General features: G+C 40.5%; 2 protein-coding genes across 2 annotated transcripts in view; both read right to left on the bottom strand.

Moving 5' to 3' along the window:
- LOC119023145 (probable phospholipid-transporting ATPase IIA) overlaps positions 1 to 5,826 on the bottom strand; it is a 34,424-nt gene extending 28,598 nt beyond the window's left edge. Inside the window, exons 1-4 of the mRNA XM_037104840.1 lie at positions 5,634 to 5,826; positions 3,041 to 3,185; positions 601 to 714; positions 286 to 394 (exon numbers count right to left, since the gene is read on the bottom strand). Coding sequence (XP_036960735.1) covers positions 286 to 394; positions 601 to 714; positions 3,041 to 3,185; positions 5,634 to 5,701 — 436 coding nt within the window. The 5' untranslated portion in view covers positions 5,702 to 5,826. The remainder of the gene's footprint in view (positions 1 to 285; positions 395 to 600; positions 715 to 3,040; positions 3,186 to 5,633) is intronic.
- A 1,950-nt stretch (positions 5,827 to 7,776) lies between these two features.
- Positions 7,777 to 15,655, bottom strand: sall4 (spalt-like transcription factor 4). Its single transcript, XM_037105000.1, has 4 exons — positions 15,455 to 15,655; positions 10,292 to 12,727; positions 9,906 to 10,207; positions 7,777 to 9,811 (listed from the first exon to the last, which is right to left on the bottom strand). Exons 1-4 carry the CDS (start codon positions 15,519 to 15,521, stop codon positions 9,377 to 9,379), a joined length of 3,240 nt encoding a protein of 1,079 aa, XP_036960895.1. The 5' UTR covers positions 15,522 to 15,655; the 3' UTR covers positions 7,777 to 9,376.
- Between the last annotated feature and the right edge of the window lie 3,197 nt (positions 15,656 to 18,852).

The following is an 18,852-nucleotide window of genomic DNA, read 5'->3' as shown; positions in this document are numbered from 1 at the left end:
CGCTATCATGGAGGCAACCAGTCATTGTGTTTATGGGTAAAACAAGCTGCCACATCAAAGGGGCAAAGTGATGGAAACCACAAGAGGTCTCCTGCTTTTTATTGCTGGTAGCACTTTATACCAAGGCCTCTTATGTACACTTTTACATCTCTGCTTTGAATTACCCACCATTTCCCCTAGCCCCAATAAGGTTTAATAGGACCAACCTCCTACAGTTAATAGACGCTGATGCTGAGAAATAAGCAACATGGTTCAGATATCAACATAGACAAAACATAGCCTCACCTCTTGTTGAAAGCTTGCTGTAAATCTGGGAGTTCACTTCTTTGTCTCGAAGGTAGCATCTTATTTCTTCAACTGCCTCTCTCATGATGGTTATAATCAAAACAAGACCCTGGAGAGTAAAATGCCAAATTAAAAACAAGTATTTTTCTCCACCGTAGAGAACAGCAACCTGACTTCCCACACATGAGTGCTGTGGTAACTGAGTTTGTAGGAAATACCTGAGCATCTCCATCAAAAAATACTGAGATACACAAGTATGAAAAATGTGACTGATTGATTGATTGACAAATGAGAGACCTGTGAAAGTCTACATACCAAAGGGACCCAGTAGGTGTAGAGCGCCCCTAAGCGTAGCTCTGGGACAAATTGAGAGCAGGCCAAAAGCAAAAAGTACAAGTTGAAGAAGTACTTGAACTGATTGAACAGCACCTGTTAACGTAAAACAAAGAAGGTTGTAAGTTATTCTGCTTATGACAGTAAATGACATTTCCTGCTAGACGTTTGTTTTCTTATGACTGATTTGATGTACTAAAATAAATTCAACAGCATTGCCTTATTACAACACTATTTTGGTGATGTGCAGATGAAAAGTCATCTCAGCATCTACAATTATATATTTAGAAAATGATAAATGACTTAATATATACATAAAACATTTGTCTTACATTTTCATCAATTGTGTGTGACAGCTTTTACAATGTATGAGTGGGCGATGTGGATAAAATCCTCTATTGCTGTATATGTAATTATACATATTACGATATAAATCAACATTATATAATAACACTGTGAGAGCTGAAAAAAATAGTTGATCCATCAGCTGATTGACAGAATGTGGCAACTTTTTTGAGAATCAATGGATCGTGCTTCTTATCTATAGACAAATTCACTGGCTGTTGCATCTCAAATGTGAATATTTGCAGTTTTCTTTTTTAAACCGTGTGTGAAAGCAAAATGAAGATTTTCAGCTTGTTGGTCGCATAAAAGAAGCAATTTAAAGACCTCAGGATTTGGGAAATTGAAATGGGTGCTTTTCATCATTCTCTGACAGTAAACAACCCAAACAATTTATCTTCTGAGAAAATAATCAGTAAACAAATAGACAATCATAACATAGTGATGCAAAACTAGTGATACACTGACATGCTGAGTGAATGTTGGTATCGGCCCATACTCGCCTTGTTTACACATTAGAGTGTGTTAACAGGTCTTGGGTATGACAGCATGTGAAAAAAGAAGTATAGGCTTTTGTGGCTTTAAAGGGATGCTGCAGGCAATCTGATAAACTGCCTACAGCGATGTCACTCAGTGGCTAAGTTGCATTGTGGGTAATGTACCTTAGTAAAATCCTCCAAATCTGACTTTAGAAAATGTACACAATCTCATGGCCCATCACATATCAACAACCCCTGCAATTTTTTATTTCTAAAAATAAATGTATTGCATATAGTGGCTTTCCCTCCCCTAGTGTCACTCCTAAAATTACATTCATGCAACAGCTTAGCTCAGTATCATTACCACCAGTGTGCAAGATAACTACCAAGACTTCACATTGCTACTGTGACTGAGAAGAGAACATGAAACCCAGAGACATCAAGACTCTATTATGTTAGAGTGAGGAGAACTTCTTGACGTGACCCAAAGTCAATAAAACTCATCACAATTTGCAATGCAAAAAGGTTTTGCTCGTCTTCTGCTTTCTAAACAAATCTGAGCTACTTTCAATGTCTGACTCCACATACAAAAAAAAAAGTATAAGATCTTAAGAAAACTGAATGTCTGAAAAACAAATGAATATGTAAATCAGGCCGGGGAAAAGGCACACATAGCTTAAAAACTCATGTACATGTGATCATCAGGATCTGGTGCTATGAGACATTCTCAAAATCAGGCTGAAACTGTCCATCTCAATTCTCATTTAAAAGATCTTCATTCAAACAGGAAACATTCCACTATTTATAAATGAGTAATATTCTTCTTAAACTGCCAACTGAAGAAATAAATCAATATTTCATTTATAAACTGAGCTTTACGAACATATCAGGCCAGAACAATCCTATGAGAGAGCAGACTGTGCAACTGTCAGACTTTGACCTCATCATTCATAATAGTAAAAGTGTAACCAGCCTCTTCGTGTCAATGAATCCAAAAGGTATGCTAATCTGTAGTCTGTAGGGGTTAGGCTAAATATAAGCAAAACAAGTCTTCAGTATTCTTTGGTTAAACTAAAGTACGAGCCTAAAAACACAAATAATATTCACATTTGAGGCACGTATTTGATCTACAGCTGAGACAATTACCCGATTTAGTCAATTATCACTAAGTTAATTCACAGCTATTTTGATAACTGCTTTTTTATTTGAGTATCTATTTAGGTCAAAATGCCAAACATCTGCAGCCTGGTAATTGTGACTTTTTTGGGGCTTTTCTCTGTTTAATGTTATTATTACAATTTTATTTGCAGCAATTTATGGGAGTAAATTACTGATCGAGAAAATATCTGTCCGTTTAATGGATATCTAAAATAATTGCTGCCCTCTATTCAACACAGATTCAAATGAGTCAAAAATTGTAATTATCAGTCAGCAGTGAGGAGTACAAGATGACATCCACGATCCACGAGGTTATCATTGCTTTAATGGGAAAATGTGTCCAACAAGCAACAGTGAGTCAGGGCCAGGCTGAGAGAGGTGGGTGGTGGTTCTGGGGGTTAAAAGGAGGGAGGGTGGAGGGGTGACCTTTGACTGACACTAACCGCAGGCAGGAAGGTGAAGAAGTTGTACTTCTGGTTGTTAATGACATTCCTGGGGTACCTCTGCTCCCTCTTTTCTGGGTGGCCGAGCCACACGGTGCGGGGACGGAAGTCACCCATGCCACAGCATCTTGACCACGGGCAGCACCTGAGAGGAAGAGGAAGAGGAAGTAGGAAGGTTGAGGAATTTCTCATTTTATCTCAGCTTTTAGTTCTTTCTTTTTTATCTTCTTTACAATGAAGATTCTGCAGTTGTATTGTGTGTAGCTGTTGAAATAACAGCCCCATTTTTAAAGAATTTCCTGCTTACAGCAGCTACAAACCCACAGAAGAGACGAGGCTGACCTGAAGATCCATAATTGTGGAGATTGCGCCTTACTAAATAAATATTAACTTGCTCTGGAAAACGGTGGCCACTCCCTCTGATCTGACCAAACAATACATTCCATATCAATGAACTACGAGCCCAGTGCCCTCATTACCAAGACATGAATGACCTGTTATGTTTAAAACACTGACTATGAATGAAACATAACCTTGACATACGTGTGCTTTTCACACATTCACAAGTCAAAATGCCTTCTGTGGTACAGAACCTTGATACCGTGAGAGGTAATGTGCAAATCATCATTCTATGTCTTTAAAATATTTTTTAAAATTCAGTAAAGTAAGTAAGTAATGCAAAAATGCCAATTAAAAGTATGTTTACTAATTGATATATGAGACACTTAATGGCTTGTTTGAGGTTTTACAGTATATTCAGATGCCAGGTTATTAGGTACACCTAGCTAGTACTAATGCAGATTATAGGTACAGCTTTTTTTCCATTTAACCCTGTGCGATTTATTACTGACATCGTTTCCTTGTGAGTTGAGGAGTTTTGGTACTTCATGGCAGTTGTATTGCACCTGCAAACTGCTCGGAAGGAAGTGCACATCTAACCACCAATAAAAAGGCTAGCTAACAAACCTAACATAACAACTCAGCCACGGAGGACGCCATTAAAGTTTACATCCCCAGTTATGATGAGCACGAGCCAAGGTCTGTGGATTATCTCGAGTAACCGAGTCATGGTTTCTGCGAAGAGATAATGCAGTTGAGTTTTTCACATTTCCTCTTTTTTTTGGTACTTTGAGGACCACAAAACAAATGCCATCTAGTTCCATATTACTTGATAGAGCGCAAACATCTCCACTGCAAAAAATCTACAAAACTTTGCAGCTCCCACCAAAACAATCAAAATATTTAAATAGCACAATAGGTCAGAGGCAAGGTGAACTGTACCTTTAATGCAACAACAGCAATGAATCCTACCTATGAAAGGGTTTTAATATTCAGTTTTTACTCGATTTTTTCGGCGAGGCTAATCCAGATACAGTATTAGGAAAAATCCAATTTCGAGGTACTGGCGCATACTGACACACATTTTTTGATGATACCTCAAATGTGATTATAAAACATCTCTGAGATGACGTCGGTGCCCTGAAATAGTAAACATACTGAGAATTCAATAATCATAAATTTCACTAAGCATCTTTTTTCTGAATTAGAATCTCTAAAAAAAAAGTCTTTCATATTGTTGCATATCAGGCAACATACACAACAATACTCATTTGCGACGGAACAATAATATCGGCTGAATGATGTATTGATCCAGTTCTAGTTTTTGTTGAACTACCCAAGGGCGCTGATTCATTCATGAAGGGATGTTGTCAGTCGTGTGGTTGAGTTGCATGACAATATACAGAGATGCTTTTTCTTGATTGACGTATACAAGACTGAGCAGAAAACCGAATGTTATAAACTTCATGTAGGTAAGATTTGCAGCAGGAAAATGTATTAGTCAGCATTGGTTTTAGCAAGATATACCTAATAAACTGGCAACTGAGTGTTGAAGCGATCTATCTACCATGCCAGAGGGTGGACAGATAAATGATGAACCAGACTTTAAATTATATTTCCAACTACATGTAATAGTGCACATTTAGCAGCTAGCCTTGTGCTGTGTGTTCATTACAGGAGGTGACATCACCATGATAGCCTGATGGGACTACTGGCTGCATTTCAGCTTTGTGTCTGCCCTGTGTTTGTTTGTGCCTCCATCCTCTTGTAAGAGGCCTGCCCCTAAAAAGTGTTGGTCAACATAAACCTTCAAAGCATCATTTAGCCAGCTAGCATGTTTGAATTGAGGATGCAGCTCTATCGAGCCAGGGCCTACACGTCTGCTCTTTGACAGGCAGAGCTCCTGTCAACCGAGCAAATATTGACATGGGCGTCAATGCACTTGCTTCAAGCTGCACCCCGGAACAAGGATGTCTTCTAGCTAGCTTTGGCTAGCTTATTAACCGCTACAATGAATGGCCACATCGTTTATATTAACACATGTGGATCTGTTAGTCGTTGTTTTGTCCCTAGCTGCTGTTTTTCCTCTTAAAAACCCGCCACCGTTAAGCTAGTTATTGAGACAATGTCGACGCGCTCCTGTAAACACTCCCAACGGCTACACTGTCATCCACAAGCTCGCGAGCGAAACACGTTAAAAAAAAAATTAAAAATGGCTTCTTGTTCATATTTCCGAGCCGGTTCTCGACCTTACCCATTCCTGTGTTTACTGTCGTGTCTTTTCGGCCGTCTCACGGGCTGCAGGGGGATATTGTCGGTCATTCCTGCAGCTCCTGGTAGCGGGGTTACGGGGAGAAGGCAGTCCGCCCGTCTGTAGCGGTTCTGGGCGGAGGCTTCCCAGCTGTCACTCACGCCGCCGGACGACTCAAACAGCCCGGGACAGACCGCCTGCCTGCAGCGGCACTCACAGCGCGCTTATCACGGCATCAGACACTGACCCAGTTCATAATCTAATATTTTATGTAACATTTCTGTTGTCAGTGCATTTTTTTCATGATTTAATATCCATGTATTTGCTAATTAATTGGGGTTTAAGCAGAATCAAGCAGATCTATAGGCCAGTATTTTTTGACTTAATGTAAACAAAACACAGGGAAAAATCACAATCAGCTAAAGAAAATGGTTCAACAAAGATAACAAAACATTGGTAAACTTTAAAATAGAGCTGTATCTGAATGTAAGATGACAGCCTATGTGGTGGTAATGGATGTTCTGTAAGCTTACATGTGAAATACTCTGCATTTGATTCTGTGAATGTATTGAAATTTATAATGTGGAGGATTATAAATATAAGTAGGGAGTTACATCACATTTACATTTAACTACATGAAATCAGCATTTATTTCTGGTTATATCAGAGCCGACAGAGGAGCATGTGATCTTCAAAATATCTGTCAACCAAAGTCTTCATAGTAGAGGTAGAGCAATTATCAGTGACTTAGTCGATTATCAGGGCAGATAGTCAGCATTTTTTCCCTGATTATCAGTATTGGTGATACTTCTGTCAGATTGCCAGAAAATGCCATAGTACATGGTGCTGTTTTGGGAAAGCTACTGAGGACATCTTAACAGAATATGATGCATTATTCTGAATTAAATCCATGTGTTATCAGCCACTGAGGCTGGTTTGTCCGACTCAAGGTAGGACCTGTGCAAAGATACGCTGAGAGTTGAGGCCACCACCAAATAAAAATGGTACATGCGCAGTTTGTCTCACAGTCAGACTAAGAAGAAAGCAAAATATTATCAGTCAAGCTTAGTCTGAACATGGCCACACAATCTGGAAAAACAGTTTAATCTGACAAAATAAGTCAAAATACACTAAAAGGGTTGACCATCACTGGGTATCTGTTTAGTGGATTAAATAATCTAATTTCGACATCTAATTGTTATGCTAGTACAACTCACATATGTACTTTTACTTTAATAGTCTACAGAATGAAAGACTTCTCTTTGAAGCAGAATATTTAGACATAATGGTGTTTTCTGAGCAGAGAAACAGAGGTGTACATTTCAGCCCAGTGCAGGAGATCTGTATGTGTTTGTAGTTTTTGACTTTTGGATCTAAATCATTCTGGGGCCAGAATTTGGAAAAGTTTAACATCACATATTAAACAGGTGTAAGAAATATCAAGTGCAGGAAATGGGAAGAGGAAGGTTGTGTTGAAGCTACTGTAGCAAAAACGCAGTATTTGTATAATGTACGCGACAACTTTGACCACAGCAGTATTTGTTATCATGATTTGGTGCGAGCCACAACAGTAACTATTTGCATTACTATTTTCCCTAAAATTTTGTATTCATTTAATTTATAATTGTTCAACTTTGTATGCTTAGGTCCATTGGATTTGTACATTGTGTTGTATTCTCCATAAGAACTCAACACGTAACTTTATTCTTCATAAATTCTGAACATTAAGATTATGGTTGCATTTATAGTAGAGCTGTTGTAAGGCAGTACACATGCTCCTGTATTTCTGATTCCCTACTACTAGTTTAAGTGCCCCATAATGGCAGTTATGCAAAGTATTGTGTGTCAAAATTGTGACAGAAAGAGCCACTGTGTAGTTGATGTAAAATTGATAGTGGACACACATGATTAGAGCGCTCTCTTCATTTGTGGATGCAAATAATTATTCCATTGGGGATGCAAAATGGCAGAGGATTAATGGCTACTGGTGAGTCACAAGGGCAGAAAGAATCTTCACTTGAGACATCTGAAGGTGAATTGATGTAAATTAGGGATTTAATCTGCATTTGCAACTTGCATGGGCTGGTAGCGTCAGCAAGTTTGAGTAACAACGTCGTCTGTGGTGAAGTAATTACAGGAAAACATGTTGAAAAAGTCACCCTGATTTTATTTTTCAAAATCAGAAAACATTTAGGTGAAGGAAACATTTGAAAAACAAAAGAAAAAAAACACATTTACATTGTAAACAGGCCAAATTGGCTCCAACATCACTTGAAATTGTAGAGACAACTTGAAAGCAGTTTTGACATGGTTTGCTAAAGAAAGGCACAACTTGGCAAATGCATATCGATAAGGAATGTACAGCAGGGGCCTACAAAGTACTCGGACCATTCTGAGTTGTGTAAAGTGTCCAGTGATACATTCATTACTGTTCAACTCAGCAGGTTGAGTATGAAAAATCATAGCGCGTACTTGAGAATGTATCGGAAAATGTACAGAGCATTTGCGTTGAGAGTAGGGGGGTGGAGGACAACTAAAATCTAAACGAGGTAGAACTTACCCCCTAAACTCAAGCACTTTGTGAAGTATAAATAAATTAATGATGCTACAAGATGATAAGATATCCTAGAAGAAAAAACAAACAGAATGACAATTAATCTAAATGGTTGTTTCAAACAAAAAATTACATAAAAGGAAAAGTTAGCAAAATTGTTGTTTTGCCCTTTCCCTGTTCAGCCACCACAATAAAAAAGCAGTGAAATGCATCTATAAAATGTAAATGTAACTACAACCTGAAATAAAGTGCAGGCATGAGAACATTAAGCATATAAAAGCCTTCAGACCTCAGCCAACTAAATTGGACTCTGCAGATGTACGAGTGGGATTTTGAAATCTGAGTGAAAATATGAAATGCATGTAAAGCTACACAGTACAAAACACTAGTTTAAATCAGTCTAACAGAGCCTTCATAACCTTATGGCGCAGTGACAGACAACAGCAACATGTACAACCTGGGTTAGGCACTTGGCAAAAGGTCGGAGTCATCAACTACTGTAGCTTAGCACCTATGCAGCAAAGATGAATGCCTACTTTATAATCAACATTATCCAAAACTGGTGACTGAACTGTCGCGCCTTGATTTGATAGACAATACACTGGAATATCCTGTCAATCTGGTCAAAGGCCCCTTCGAAAAAATGACACACGCTAATGACATTTACCACTACAAAAAATGTACAATGTCATAAAACCTATGGCACACAATAGGAGAGGAAAGTAGTCATTATAGATACGTACAGTTAACTACACCATTAATTCTGAACACTGAGACACTGTGTCCTTAAAAAGTCGTGCCCTGAAACTTTTCCTATTAAAGTCAAGAATCCTTCAGTAAGTATCAAAGAGACGGTCTGAATTAAAGCAGTTTCAAGTAAGTTATACATTCAAACTTCTGGATAGACAGCAAAACGAAAAAGAACGCACAGGAAGGAAAAAATAAAAAAATACCCGCATATATATATTTATATAAAATAAAATACAACTACAGTAGTTATATCAAGTTCAACTAAAAATAACACTTGAGAATCCTGCAGATCAGGAGGGAAGATAGCTGCAATGAAGTTACTGGAAAAATTCAAAACGACCTACCCAGAATCCTACAAAGTTTTCAGTGAATGTTGATTGTACCTCATTCAAAAAGGAGACATTCAAAAAAAAAAAAAAAACTGACTGATGGCTAAAAAAGCCTAATTAACTGCAATTTTACCCTCCTCCATGAAATGTGGGAACTGTGATTTTGGCACACTGTCTGAGCTGTTCTTCTCAATTTCAGCCACAGTGGCAGGCAAGCCAGAGTGCGAACCATCCATCTTCATGAGGCCTCCGGTGGATCCAATCAGAGGCCCACCGGCAGGGCTCCCAGGGAGAGGGATGCCACCACCCTGGATGACCGATATTTCATTGGTCTTCATGGTCAGGCCACCACTGAAGGCAGCAGCGTACTGGTTCCACAGAGATGGGTCAAAGTTCATTTGTGGAGCAGCCAGTTCTTTGGGGGCCTGCATAATTTCTGGCAACATCTTTGCCTCGGAGCTCATTGCCATCAGCGCCATGGGGTTATCCAGAGACAGACGCTGGCCGCGCCGTGACGAGTTGTTCCACATGTGAGTGCCAATATGCACCTAAAAGAAAAAGACACAGTCGATTACAATCCCATCAAAATGCTCGATATCTGAAATGGTCTTTTCAGCACTTTGTCAAACAAAGTTGACTTACCTTTAGATTTCCCTTTGTGGTGAAGGCCCTGCCACAGATGTTGCAGGCAAAAGGTTTCTCCCCCGTGTGAGTGCGCTCGTGGATCTGCAAGGCGCTGGCAGATGAGAAGTTCTTGCAACAGGTATGGCATACGTGCTGTTTGCTTGATCGTCGCGGTGCCGCTGAGATGGAGGGCATGGCTGTTCCCTGAGGCATGTGGGAGCTGAACAAACCATGATGGCCCAAAGGATTCTCCGGAGGAATCTTCATCTCCAGACTGGCCAGACTTGATGGCATCCTCATGAAAGGCATGTGACTAGGAGCTATTGGGACAAGGAAGTACAAAATTAGATCAAAGCATTCAACGAGACAGCCTCTAAAGTACTTTCCTTAACTACTAAACTCACCATAGTCTCCGTTTGTGAAGGGAATACCGGGTTCCTCTTTAATTGCTTTGGGGGTGAAGCTGCTGGATGCTGTGAGGTCGAGGGCTCCACCGGACTCTGTGCCACCTTGAGCACTACCATCGGATTCTGGTTTTGACACACTGCGGGAATACTCATCAGCAGCTGACTCAGGGGACTTGCAACTACCCGTGTTGTTCACTGGCGACGAGGAGTTAAAGGACATGGTGGAGTCAGAAATGGCAGGACTACGACCATTCTGATACTCCTGCTCTCTAGGAGCTGATGGGGATTCTTTGGATATTCCCTCGCTTTCCGATGCGGTGCTACTCTGTCGTTTCAGTGCAAGAGCAGAGGTGAGATTCTTCAAAACATCAAGGCTGGAAAACATAGCAGGGGCAACGTGCTGCTGTGGTTGTTCCTCAGGAGGAGGTGGGAGGGATTCTGAGGTCTCGTTTGGCTTGTGGGAGTTCAGCTCTGGCTTGGTTTCCTCCATGCTTCCTTCAAAACCACTGGTATTAACAGGTGCGTCCTCTGGTAGAGATGACTCCATTGCTTCTGCTGCTTCAAACTGGTTTTCTGGCATCGGGGTGTTGGGGATCTGTCCACCCATGTGCATGCGTATGTGTTGCTGCAGGACCACAGCGTTTGTGAACTTTTTCTGACAGATGGGACATGAGTGCTGCATTTTAAGAGGAGTGTTGGCCCTGTGCACCCCATAATGGGCCTTGAGATTACCCTTGGTGGAGAATGCACGGCCACAGATTTTGCACTTGTAGGGCCTCTCACCGGTGTGTGTGCGATAATGCATTTTGAGAGAGCTCTGGCAACTGAGCACCCTATGGCAGATTACACACTCATTAGGGTCGTTGGTTTTCTTATCCAGGCCATCAACCATTTGCTGAAGTTTTGCAGTACCAGAGCTTTGTTCTCCTGGGTGGGCGCTACCATTCATATGATGCAGAGCCCCAAGCTGTTCTTTAGCATCCTTCGGAGTCGGATCCGGTCCAGTCTCCTGACCAAACACATTCAAGGAAACAGATGGAGAGCTGTCACTTGTTGATGGGGAGGGTCTCTGGGAAAATGGGCTTTCTGCAAAGGTGTCAAATGATTTCAATCCTGGCATGGATGATGGGTGGAACCCAGCAGCAGGATGACTCAACAATGGCTTAATTTCAGTCATATTTGACTCGTCAAAGGGCACCGACATGCCGAAGGGAATGCCACTGCTGGTGGGAATATTGTCAAGGTGCTCTGGCACAGGATGTGGGTTCATGGTGATGTTGGGGTACTTGTCTCTATGCCTCTGGAAATGCACTTTGAGGTTTCCTTTGGTTGTGAAGCGATTTCCACAAATGTTACACTTGAAGGGCCTCTCGCCAGTGTGAGAACGCAAGTGAATCTGGAGAGCACTGTCATTGCCAAAGGTCTTTCCACAGTACTTACACTTGTGCTTGCACAATGAGTCACCATTCTTTGTCTCTGGTGGAAGAGACAGCATCTTCGACTTCACTTTTTTGGAGGACTCAATCCCTGCTTGGATACCATTGAACGTGCCAGGGAAACCCATGATGCCTGGTGACTGTGGCAGGAGTGCTGGTAAACGGCTGGCCAGATCCGGAATACCCTTCAAAATGTCAGTTTTAGAAGTAATTGAACCTAGTCCTCCAGGTAGAGAAGCAGGGATGCCACTGGGGAGAGGTAGTTTACCTTGCTTCATCGTCTCTATAGAAAGGTTCTCACTGCCAGTCCTTTTTCCGATCAGTGCTGCTGCAGCAGACAGCTGTTGGGAGAGATGTGCACCAAGAGCTTTCAGAGGGTCCATTACAGCCCCTACCGATGACTGGAGACCCTGTGGAGTCATCATGGCTACTTGGATTCTGATCTGTTCTGTGAGCTGGATTTGCTGTAGTTGCTGTTGCTGGAGGCACACCAACTGTTCCAAGATCATTGGGATGGCCAGCATGGTTTCCTGTGATGAGGTCAGAGATTTTTTATTATTTGAAGAATGTTGGGAGACTGCCACTTTAGTGTCTGCCATGGCTTCAAGTGTGACATTTGAATCTTGGAGTTTGGATAAGGGATGAAAAGTCATCTCAGGGCTCTCATCCTGATCATGTTGGCCCATGTCCTCTGTGTTCATGCTGGAGTCTTCCTCTGCATTGACATTTGATAGCGAATGACTGCTGGACTGGCTGTCATCGTGGTCACTCATGAGGCCATCAGGAGAGCCTTGTGAATATTCCTCAGGCACTTCGTTGCCATCTCCTTCTTTCATGATGACCACTTTCTGACTTTTAGTGCAATTTTTCTCATGCTCAAGAAACTCTGCTTCATCAAAGAACTCGGCACAGCACTTGTTGCAGATCTTGGTCTCGTCCATTCGGAACCTCTTCATTTCATTTCCAGCCTCCTCCGCTTGATCGTCGCGAAGAATCCCTAAAATGAGAGGATACAGGGTTTAATTTAATGCTCTTTGTTCAATAATAGCAATTTCTGTCTGATATAATTAGTTTAAACAAAATAAATGCATTTCAATGATAAAAATTTAATTGACTTGCAAATTAACAAGACATTTTTTTTACTGGTCAATTTTAAAGAAATGTTAAATTGTGGCAACAAAGAATGAGACTTGTGCCCCATCTTGAAATGCAGGACAACAACCTTAAAATCAGAAGAGAAAGATCTTCACTGACTGACTTTTATAAGCCTAAAAACGACATTTAAAAAAAGTGTGGTTTTCTTGAATCAAACTGACCATAGAACACCATTTCATAGAGTTTTAGTTTGTTAATATTTGGTGGATCCTGCCACTTTCTAGCTTCAGTCTTCTGAGGAACTTATTTTCCTTGTTTATTCAGTTGAAATACAAACATTTCTGAGTTTGTATCACCAGTATTCAGTACTCATTGATATTTTTCATATTAAAATTTCAAGTTTGAATTTCTCCTCCAAAACTACATTAGTGCCTCTTTGTATATTCTTCTGTATTTTGACTCTGTGATGTTTATGTTCACTTTTGTGAAAATGTTTTGAATTTACTGGTAATGTTTGAGGCTTTTTTGTTAGTCGCGTTCATTGGAAAAAAATCCTCTCTTGTTGTTCTCTCCCTGTGGGACACTGTACTTGGCTGTTGAGGACTGTGAATTTGGCTGTTGTCCACAAGGCCAGCAGAGGGCAATCTACCTTTGACATAACCCAGAACTAATGTCCAGAAAGACACAAAGAGTCCTGGGCATTAGATTACTGTGTTTCTGAAATACGCCACCACACGCTTACTAAAAAAAAGCAGATCTGTTTCCACCACATGTTGAGCAAATGTAAAATCCACTATACAAAAAAGGACGAATGTAGGTTCCAAAATAAGCAATGAAGTCTCTATAGAACTACATTTAGCATGCAAGGATGGGCTGAAAGGGCAAAAACAAAAAAAAAGGAGAGAAAAAAAGGGGGCAATCCAATGTTGATTACCTTCAAGCATTTTCACAGCCTGTGAAAGCCTGATAAGTGCTCCTGTGTGCATTTTAATTTGTCTGCTAACCAAGAGGCCATTTCACAACTGGGTGTATTGTTAAATGCTAATGCCTCACAGAAAGGGGGTAGACCACCTGTTTGCATTTGCCCGAGGAAACTGTTGGACTTGTTAATTGCTCACCAGGAGGCATTGAAGCGGTGTCACAAAAAAAAAAAAAAAAAAACCCCAAAAAAACAAAAGTTGCAAGCCACATTACCAACAAATCTAGGAGAGAAGCCCAGGCAAGATCCTGCCATGCGCATTTACGCACAACACAACACTGTTGCTCGTTTCTTAATACACGTACATCGATACACACAACGAGTAACTAAAGAATTATTTAACTTCTGATCTTCTAATATTGTCCCATTTGTCGGTTATGAAGGGGAAAATATGCAGGCAACGCTCCAGTTTACCACTTGACGGCGCATGACCTGTGTGTGATCACCTTTAGAGGGGTACATGACACGAGGTCAGACTAAACATTCGCTCCACGGGCCCCGTGTGGCACAACTTTAATCTTTGATCAGTCCCCAAACAAAAAGTCATAACAGAGAGACATCAGAGTTCACCGCGGCTCTACAAAGCGCCCCTTCCTTTTTTGAAAAAAGACTAAGTTCACAAATCACAAGGTGAGGTCTGCGCCAGCGCCGGAGCTGCATATGGCAACACCAAAACGCACCCCCACCCCAGTCTCCACAAAAAAAGGCCACTGCTCCATCCCCCACCTCTCCACATATGTACGAAAGGAAACAGTCATGCATTAAACTGGGGGATTTATTGCCTTCAGGTCAGCTTACTCCAGAGTCACATTTCATACAGGTTTTTTTGGGCACCTTTGTTTAAAAAGAAAAAAAAAAACCAAACACACTCGCCAACAATATCTCACCAGAAACAGCAACAACCAGATCAAATAAATAGTTACATTAAATACAAAAAGAATCAATGGCAACTGCGACAACAATCATCCGAAATTAAATCAAAAAGTAGCCACTCCTGTTTGCAATCACAAAAAAAGTGATGTGTCATGATAAATGAGAGCTGTTAGCTCACATCTGAATGAAACAAGATGAAAAGATCCATGAAAGTCATTCTTTGTCACACAAAGTCTACGATGTATCAAACAATCCACAGGTTAGCACACACGCTTCAAAGAGTCCCCCAAAAAAGCTCAACAAGGGAGATTCTGATGTTTCCACACGAAGTAACGACTGAATAAAACCTCAAACTTCTCCAATTTGTCTCAATTTCCCCAACTGGTTAAACATTTAATAAGTTTCACATGAAAAGATGCGACTCGGTCACTTTATCATTTGACCTTCGACATCATAAGAGAGGAATATAAAGTTAAAACCAGCGTACAGTGAGACACTTTAAACAGCGGAGCTCGCCGAACACCTGTATTGTGTTTAAAATCATTTCGGAACGTGTCTCTGCGCCAAACTTTGACGCCTGGTCCAAAAAAAAAAAAAAAAAGAGAGAGAGAACCGGACAGCAACAGGTCAAAGTGCGAGAGGAACAATGTAAAAAAGAAAAACAGCAGCACCCAAAACTTTTCACATAAAATGTCGTTAGTCAGGCATGGCGGGGGCTTAAAGCTTCTCTGGTTATGTTTTGTTTTTTTTTCCTCATATCTTGTGCGTAAAACTTACCATTTCCTATCGAGGCAGGCTCGTCGGAGTCGATGTGCTGCGGTTTGGCTTGCTTACGCCTCGACATGGTGCAACCATCAGGAGCGAAAAGAGTTGCAAACAATTTTCCTCTCCTTCTTCAGCGAATTCTTTCGGGCTGCGGGGAAAATTAGCCCCCTCAAGTAGAAATGCGCATGTCAACGTAATTATTATTATCAATAATGCATTGCGATTTATCACGGTGCTCTGACAGCTGATTGGCTCCAGTCCAAGTGCTCACACATTATTCAAATGCGCTCCCTATTGATGAGCGCAGCGGAGTGGCAGGAGGGGGCGGGAGGAGCCCTGCGAGTGGATGGACTGCAGGATGGAGGCAGGGTTAATAACACCCAACTCATCGCTCTTTTCCTTGTTCATGAGGAGAAAAAAAAAATAAAAAAAAATATATATATATACACACACACACACAGTCACCTAAAGATTGAAGCGAGCAGACGATGAGTCAGGCGACATTATCCTAAACTCATCACCTGTGGCGCTTTTAGCTCCGAACACCAGGATGTCGAGTTTGACTGCGTTTTTAAAAAAGCCTGGATGCGTAAACAGCAACTTTGCCTACTTTTATTTGCTTTCAGATCCCTGTCAGATCCACACACACACACACACACACACACACACACACACACACACACACACACACACACTGGTGCCAGAGCGACTGTTGGGTATGGATGCGTAAAGGCGCACGGATATATGCGAAACAAGTCATTTGAAATGTTAGGGGCCTAAAATATTCACCAAAAAATAAAATTCAGATGTGTCACAGAGTAAACATATGTCGGTGAATCACTCCCAGCATCCCTCACTCACTTTTAGTGATGTATGTGTGTGGAGTCTTTTTCTGTAGAGATGCTGACCAACACTTTCCAGGAAACTAATCATATTTTTAGATCTTCATATGCTCCTGGACATGTGGTGCCTCTGTAGTGAGGATACTATGCACTCATATATGGAATCACCATAACGGTCTCCCTGAGGCATTTATAGATTGTTGGGATATACATATAATGTTTGGATGACTGTTTTTTCTTTCTTTTTTTTTTTTTTTTGAGTAGTGAGGGTACAAAAACAGCTAAAAGTAGAAGCACTTTTTCTGAGGAATGTACAATTATGGATGTTTGCATCGTCTTTTAGCGCTGACATAATGATTTATGATGTAGGTTTAAAAAAACAACACACTTTTCAGAGCATATTCACAGACATATTGTAGATTTAAGATGTTTTATTTGGCATGTGTGGTGAGTGGATGTTGTGTCAAACTCCCAGGCGAGAACAAGACATTTTAAAAGCTAAGCTATAAACAACATAACCGATGATGAATACACCAAGCATGAAACATAAACCAAAACAATTATATGTGCTTATATGTGCATGTGTGTGGATGTGCAATAAAAGTCAAATGAAATGTCACAAAGCAAAAAATTCAGATATGTCACAGAATAAACAATCGAGTGAAACAGTGAAGTATCCCAGTGTCTTTAAATTATTTTCAATTGTACATACATAAGTACAAAGAAAAGGTTAAAGGTTAACAGTTCACATAAAGTGACAACAGGAGGAAGTTAAAGGAAGTTATAACAGCTCCTTGACTGAATGCTCATGTCACAAAGAAACATGTTTCAAGGTTAAAGATGAATTGTGCAAAAAAAGAAATAAAGCAGTGCCGAGTGTGAAATGATTATGGATCAGAAACACAGGCGCACATGCTTTATTGTGCTCATGGTGGTTGTTATTGTGACTGAATGTTGCTGTTTCCCCACTTTCAAATGCACAAAAATGTGCAGTTACGAATGTGTCTCCTCCAAAATGTCTCTTCCAGTATGAAAGGCGGAGATCACTTCACAGCTGTGAACGTTCAGACCTTTTATACTTGTCATCTTTGCAGTTTCTTAGTAGTGTTCGGTCTTGTGCGACATTCTCCATCTGCAGCGATGCATTATTTATTAATGAGGCTGAAACTGTCACATATTTGTTCTGTTTATTTCTCCTGTTTTTGTTTTTTTTTCCTACTTACGGACACGAACTGTTACGTCAGACCAACTGGCTGATTTTTCAACTGGTGATCAAATGTTTTGGCTGCAGAGTGAAACAAAAGTATTTTTGGCCAGTTAAAAAAAATAAAAATAAAAATATATTGCGTAAAGACGATGATAATGGAATAATCCTGTTTGTCCTGCTCCACATTAACATTCACCTTGTGGGCAAAGCTGGTGCAGCAATAACAAGAACATTCCAGGATGTTTACCACAAGTCACTGAAGACTCTTTACACAAGAGGAGAAGCTTCATTACAGCATCCATCACCGCATGTGCAGCTCTGAAGAGCTCAAAACAAGTAGCGTAGGCAGGTGTGTGGCTCATCTGTTCACCATTTTAAAAACATCTTCCAACCATTATGACATGAAGTTAGTCTGTACGGGACACACAACTCGCCTCACATGTAACTTTCTCATTCTCAGATTACTTTATGCGAACGGTAATCTATATTTGGGAAAGTGACATACCGAGCACATACCAAGCTGTGTGCAAGTGCTGCTGAGCAGACACGCAGGGGTCAGCCGAGATCACCCAAGTGTGGGAAAATCTATTTAGAATACAGACTGACTGTACAAGAGATGTCGAGGAAGAGAGGAAGGAAAATAATCACAGGCGCGTAAACAGTTCGAAACTCTTCCCGGCTTTCAGAGTGAACACTGTGAAACATCACACATTTGTATTGTGTCTTCTCTTTTGTTTTGATCCACGATTGTACATTTTTCTGTGTGTTTTCCTGTCTTAAGTGTTGTCATGTGTGGTGTTTATTTCACTTTTCACTAGTATTTGTAAGCACATTGGCGCATTAAATGTACTATGTAAGTAAACTTGACTTGACGTGACATTTGTGCATAAAGTAGAGTCAAAAGAGTGTAAAAGGGTGCTCGGGGAGAAAACCACTCACAGATGCAGACAAAAGCTTTTCCGTAAATGCAGCAGCAATTATGGGAAATGCATTTGTTTAGCAGAGATTATACATGAGGCAGTTTCCAAATATGTTACGGACACTTAAACGTCGTGAGGAATTGAAACTAACCCTAAAAGACTCAATGAAAGAAAGTGTGAATGTCTATGTGCTGCACATCTGGAGGCAATTCACATGCAAACAGACAAATAAAAGTAAAGAACCCAAATTAGGAGACTATTTGTGGATCTGTTGATGGACCAAAGATTAAAAATGAAGTCATGAGTTTTGTTTTGCTTTTTTGAGGATTTACGAAATGTCTTCAAGGCAGTTAAACGACTACATACATGAGAAAGTAATTCATAAGAATCAACCTCTCTATGTGTAAAGCTCACTTTAAATCTATTATTCAAACAGTGACA

The sequence above is a fragment of the Acanthopagrus latus genome, chromosome 7, assembly GCF_904848185.1.
Source record: "Acanthopagrus latus isolate v.2019 chromosome 7, fAcaLat1.1, whole genome shotgun sequence".
In the NCBI taxonomy this organism is placed as follows: domain Eukaryota; kingdom Metazoa; phylum Chordata; class Actinopteri; order Spariformes; family Sparidae; genus Acanthopagrus; species Acanthopagrus latus.
This window is presented reverse-complemented; position numbering and strand designations above follow the sequence as displayed.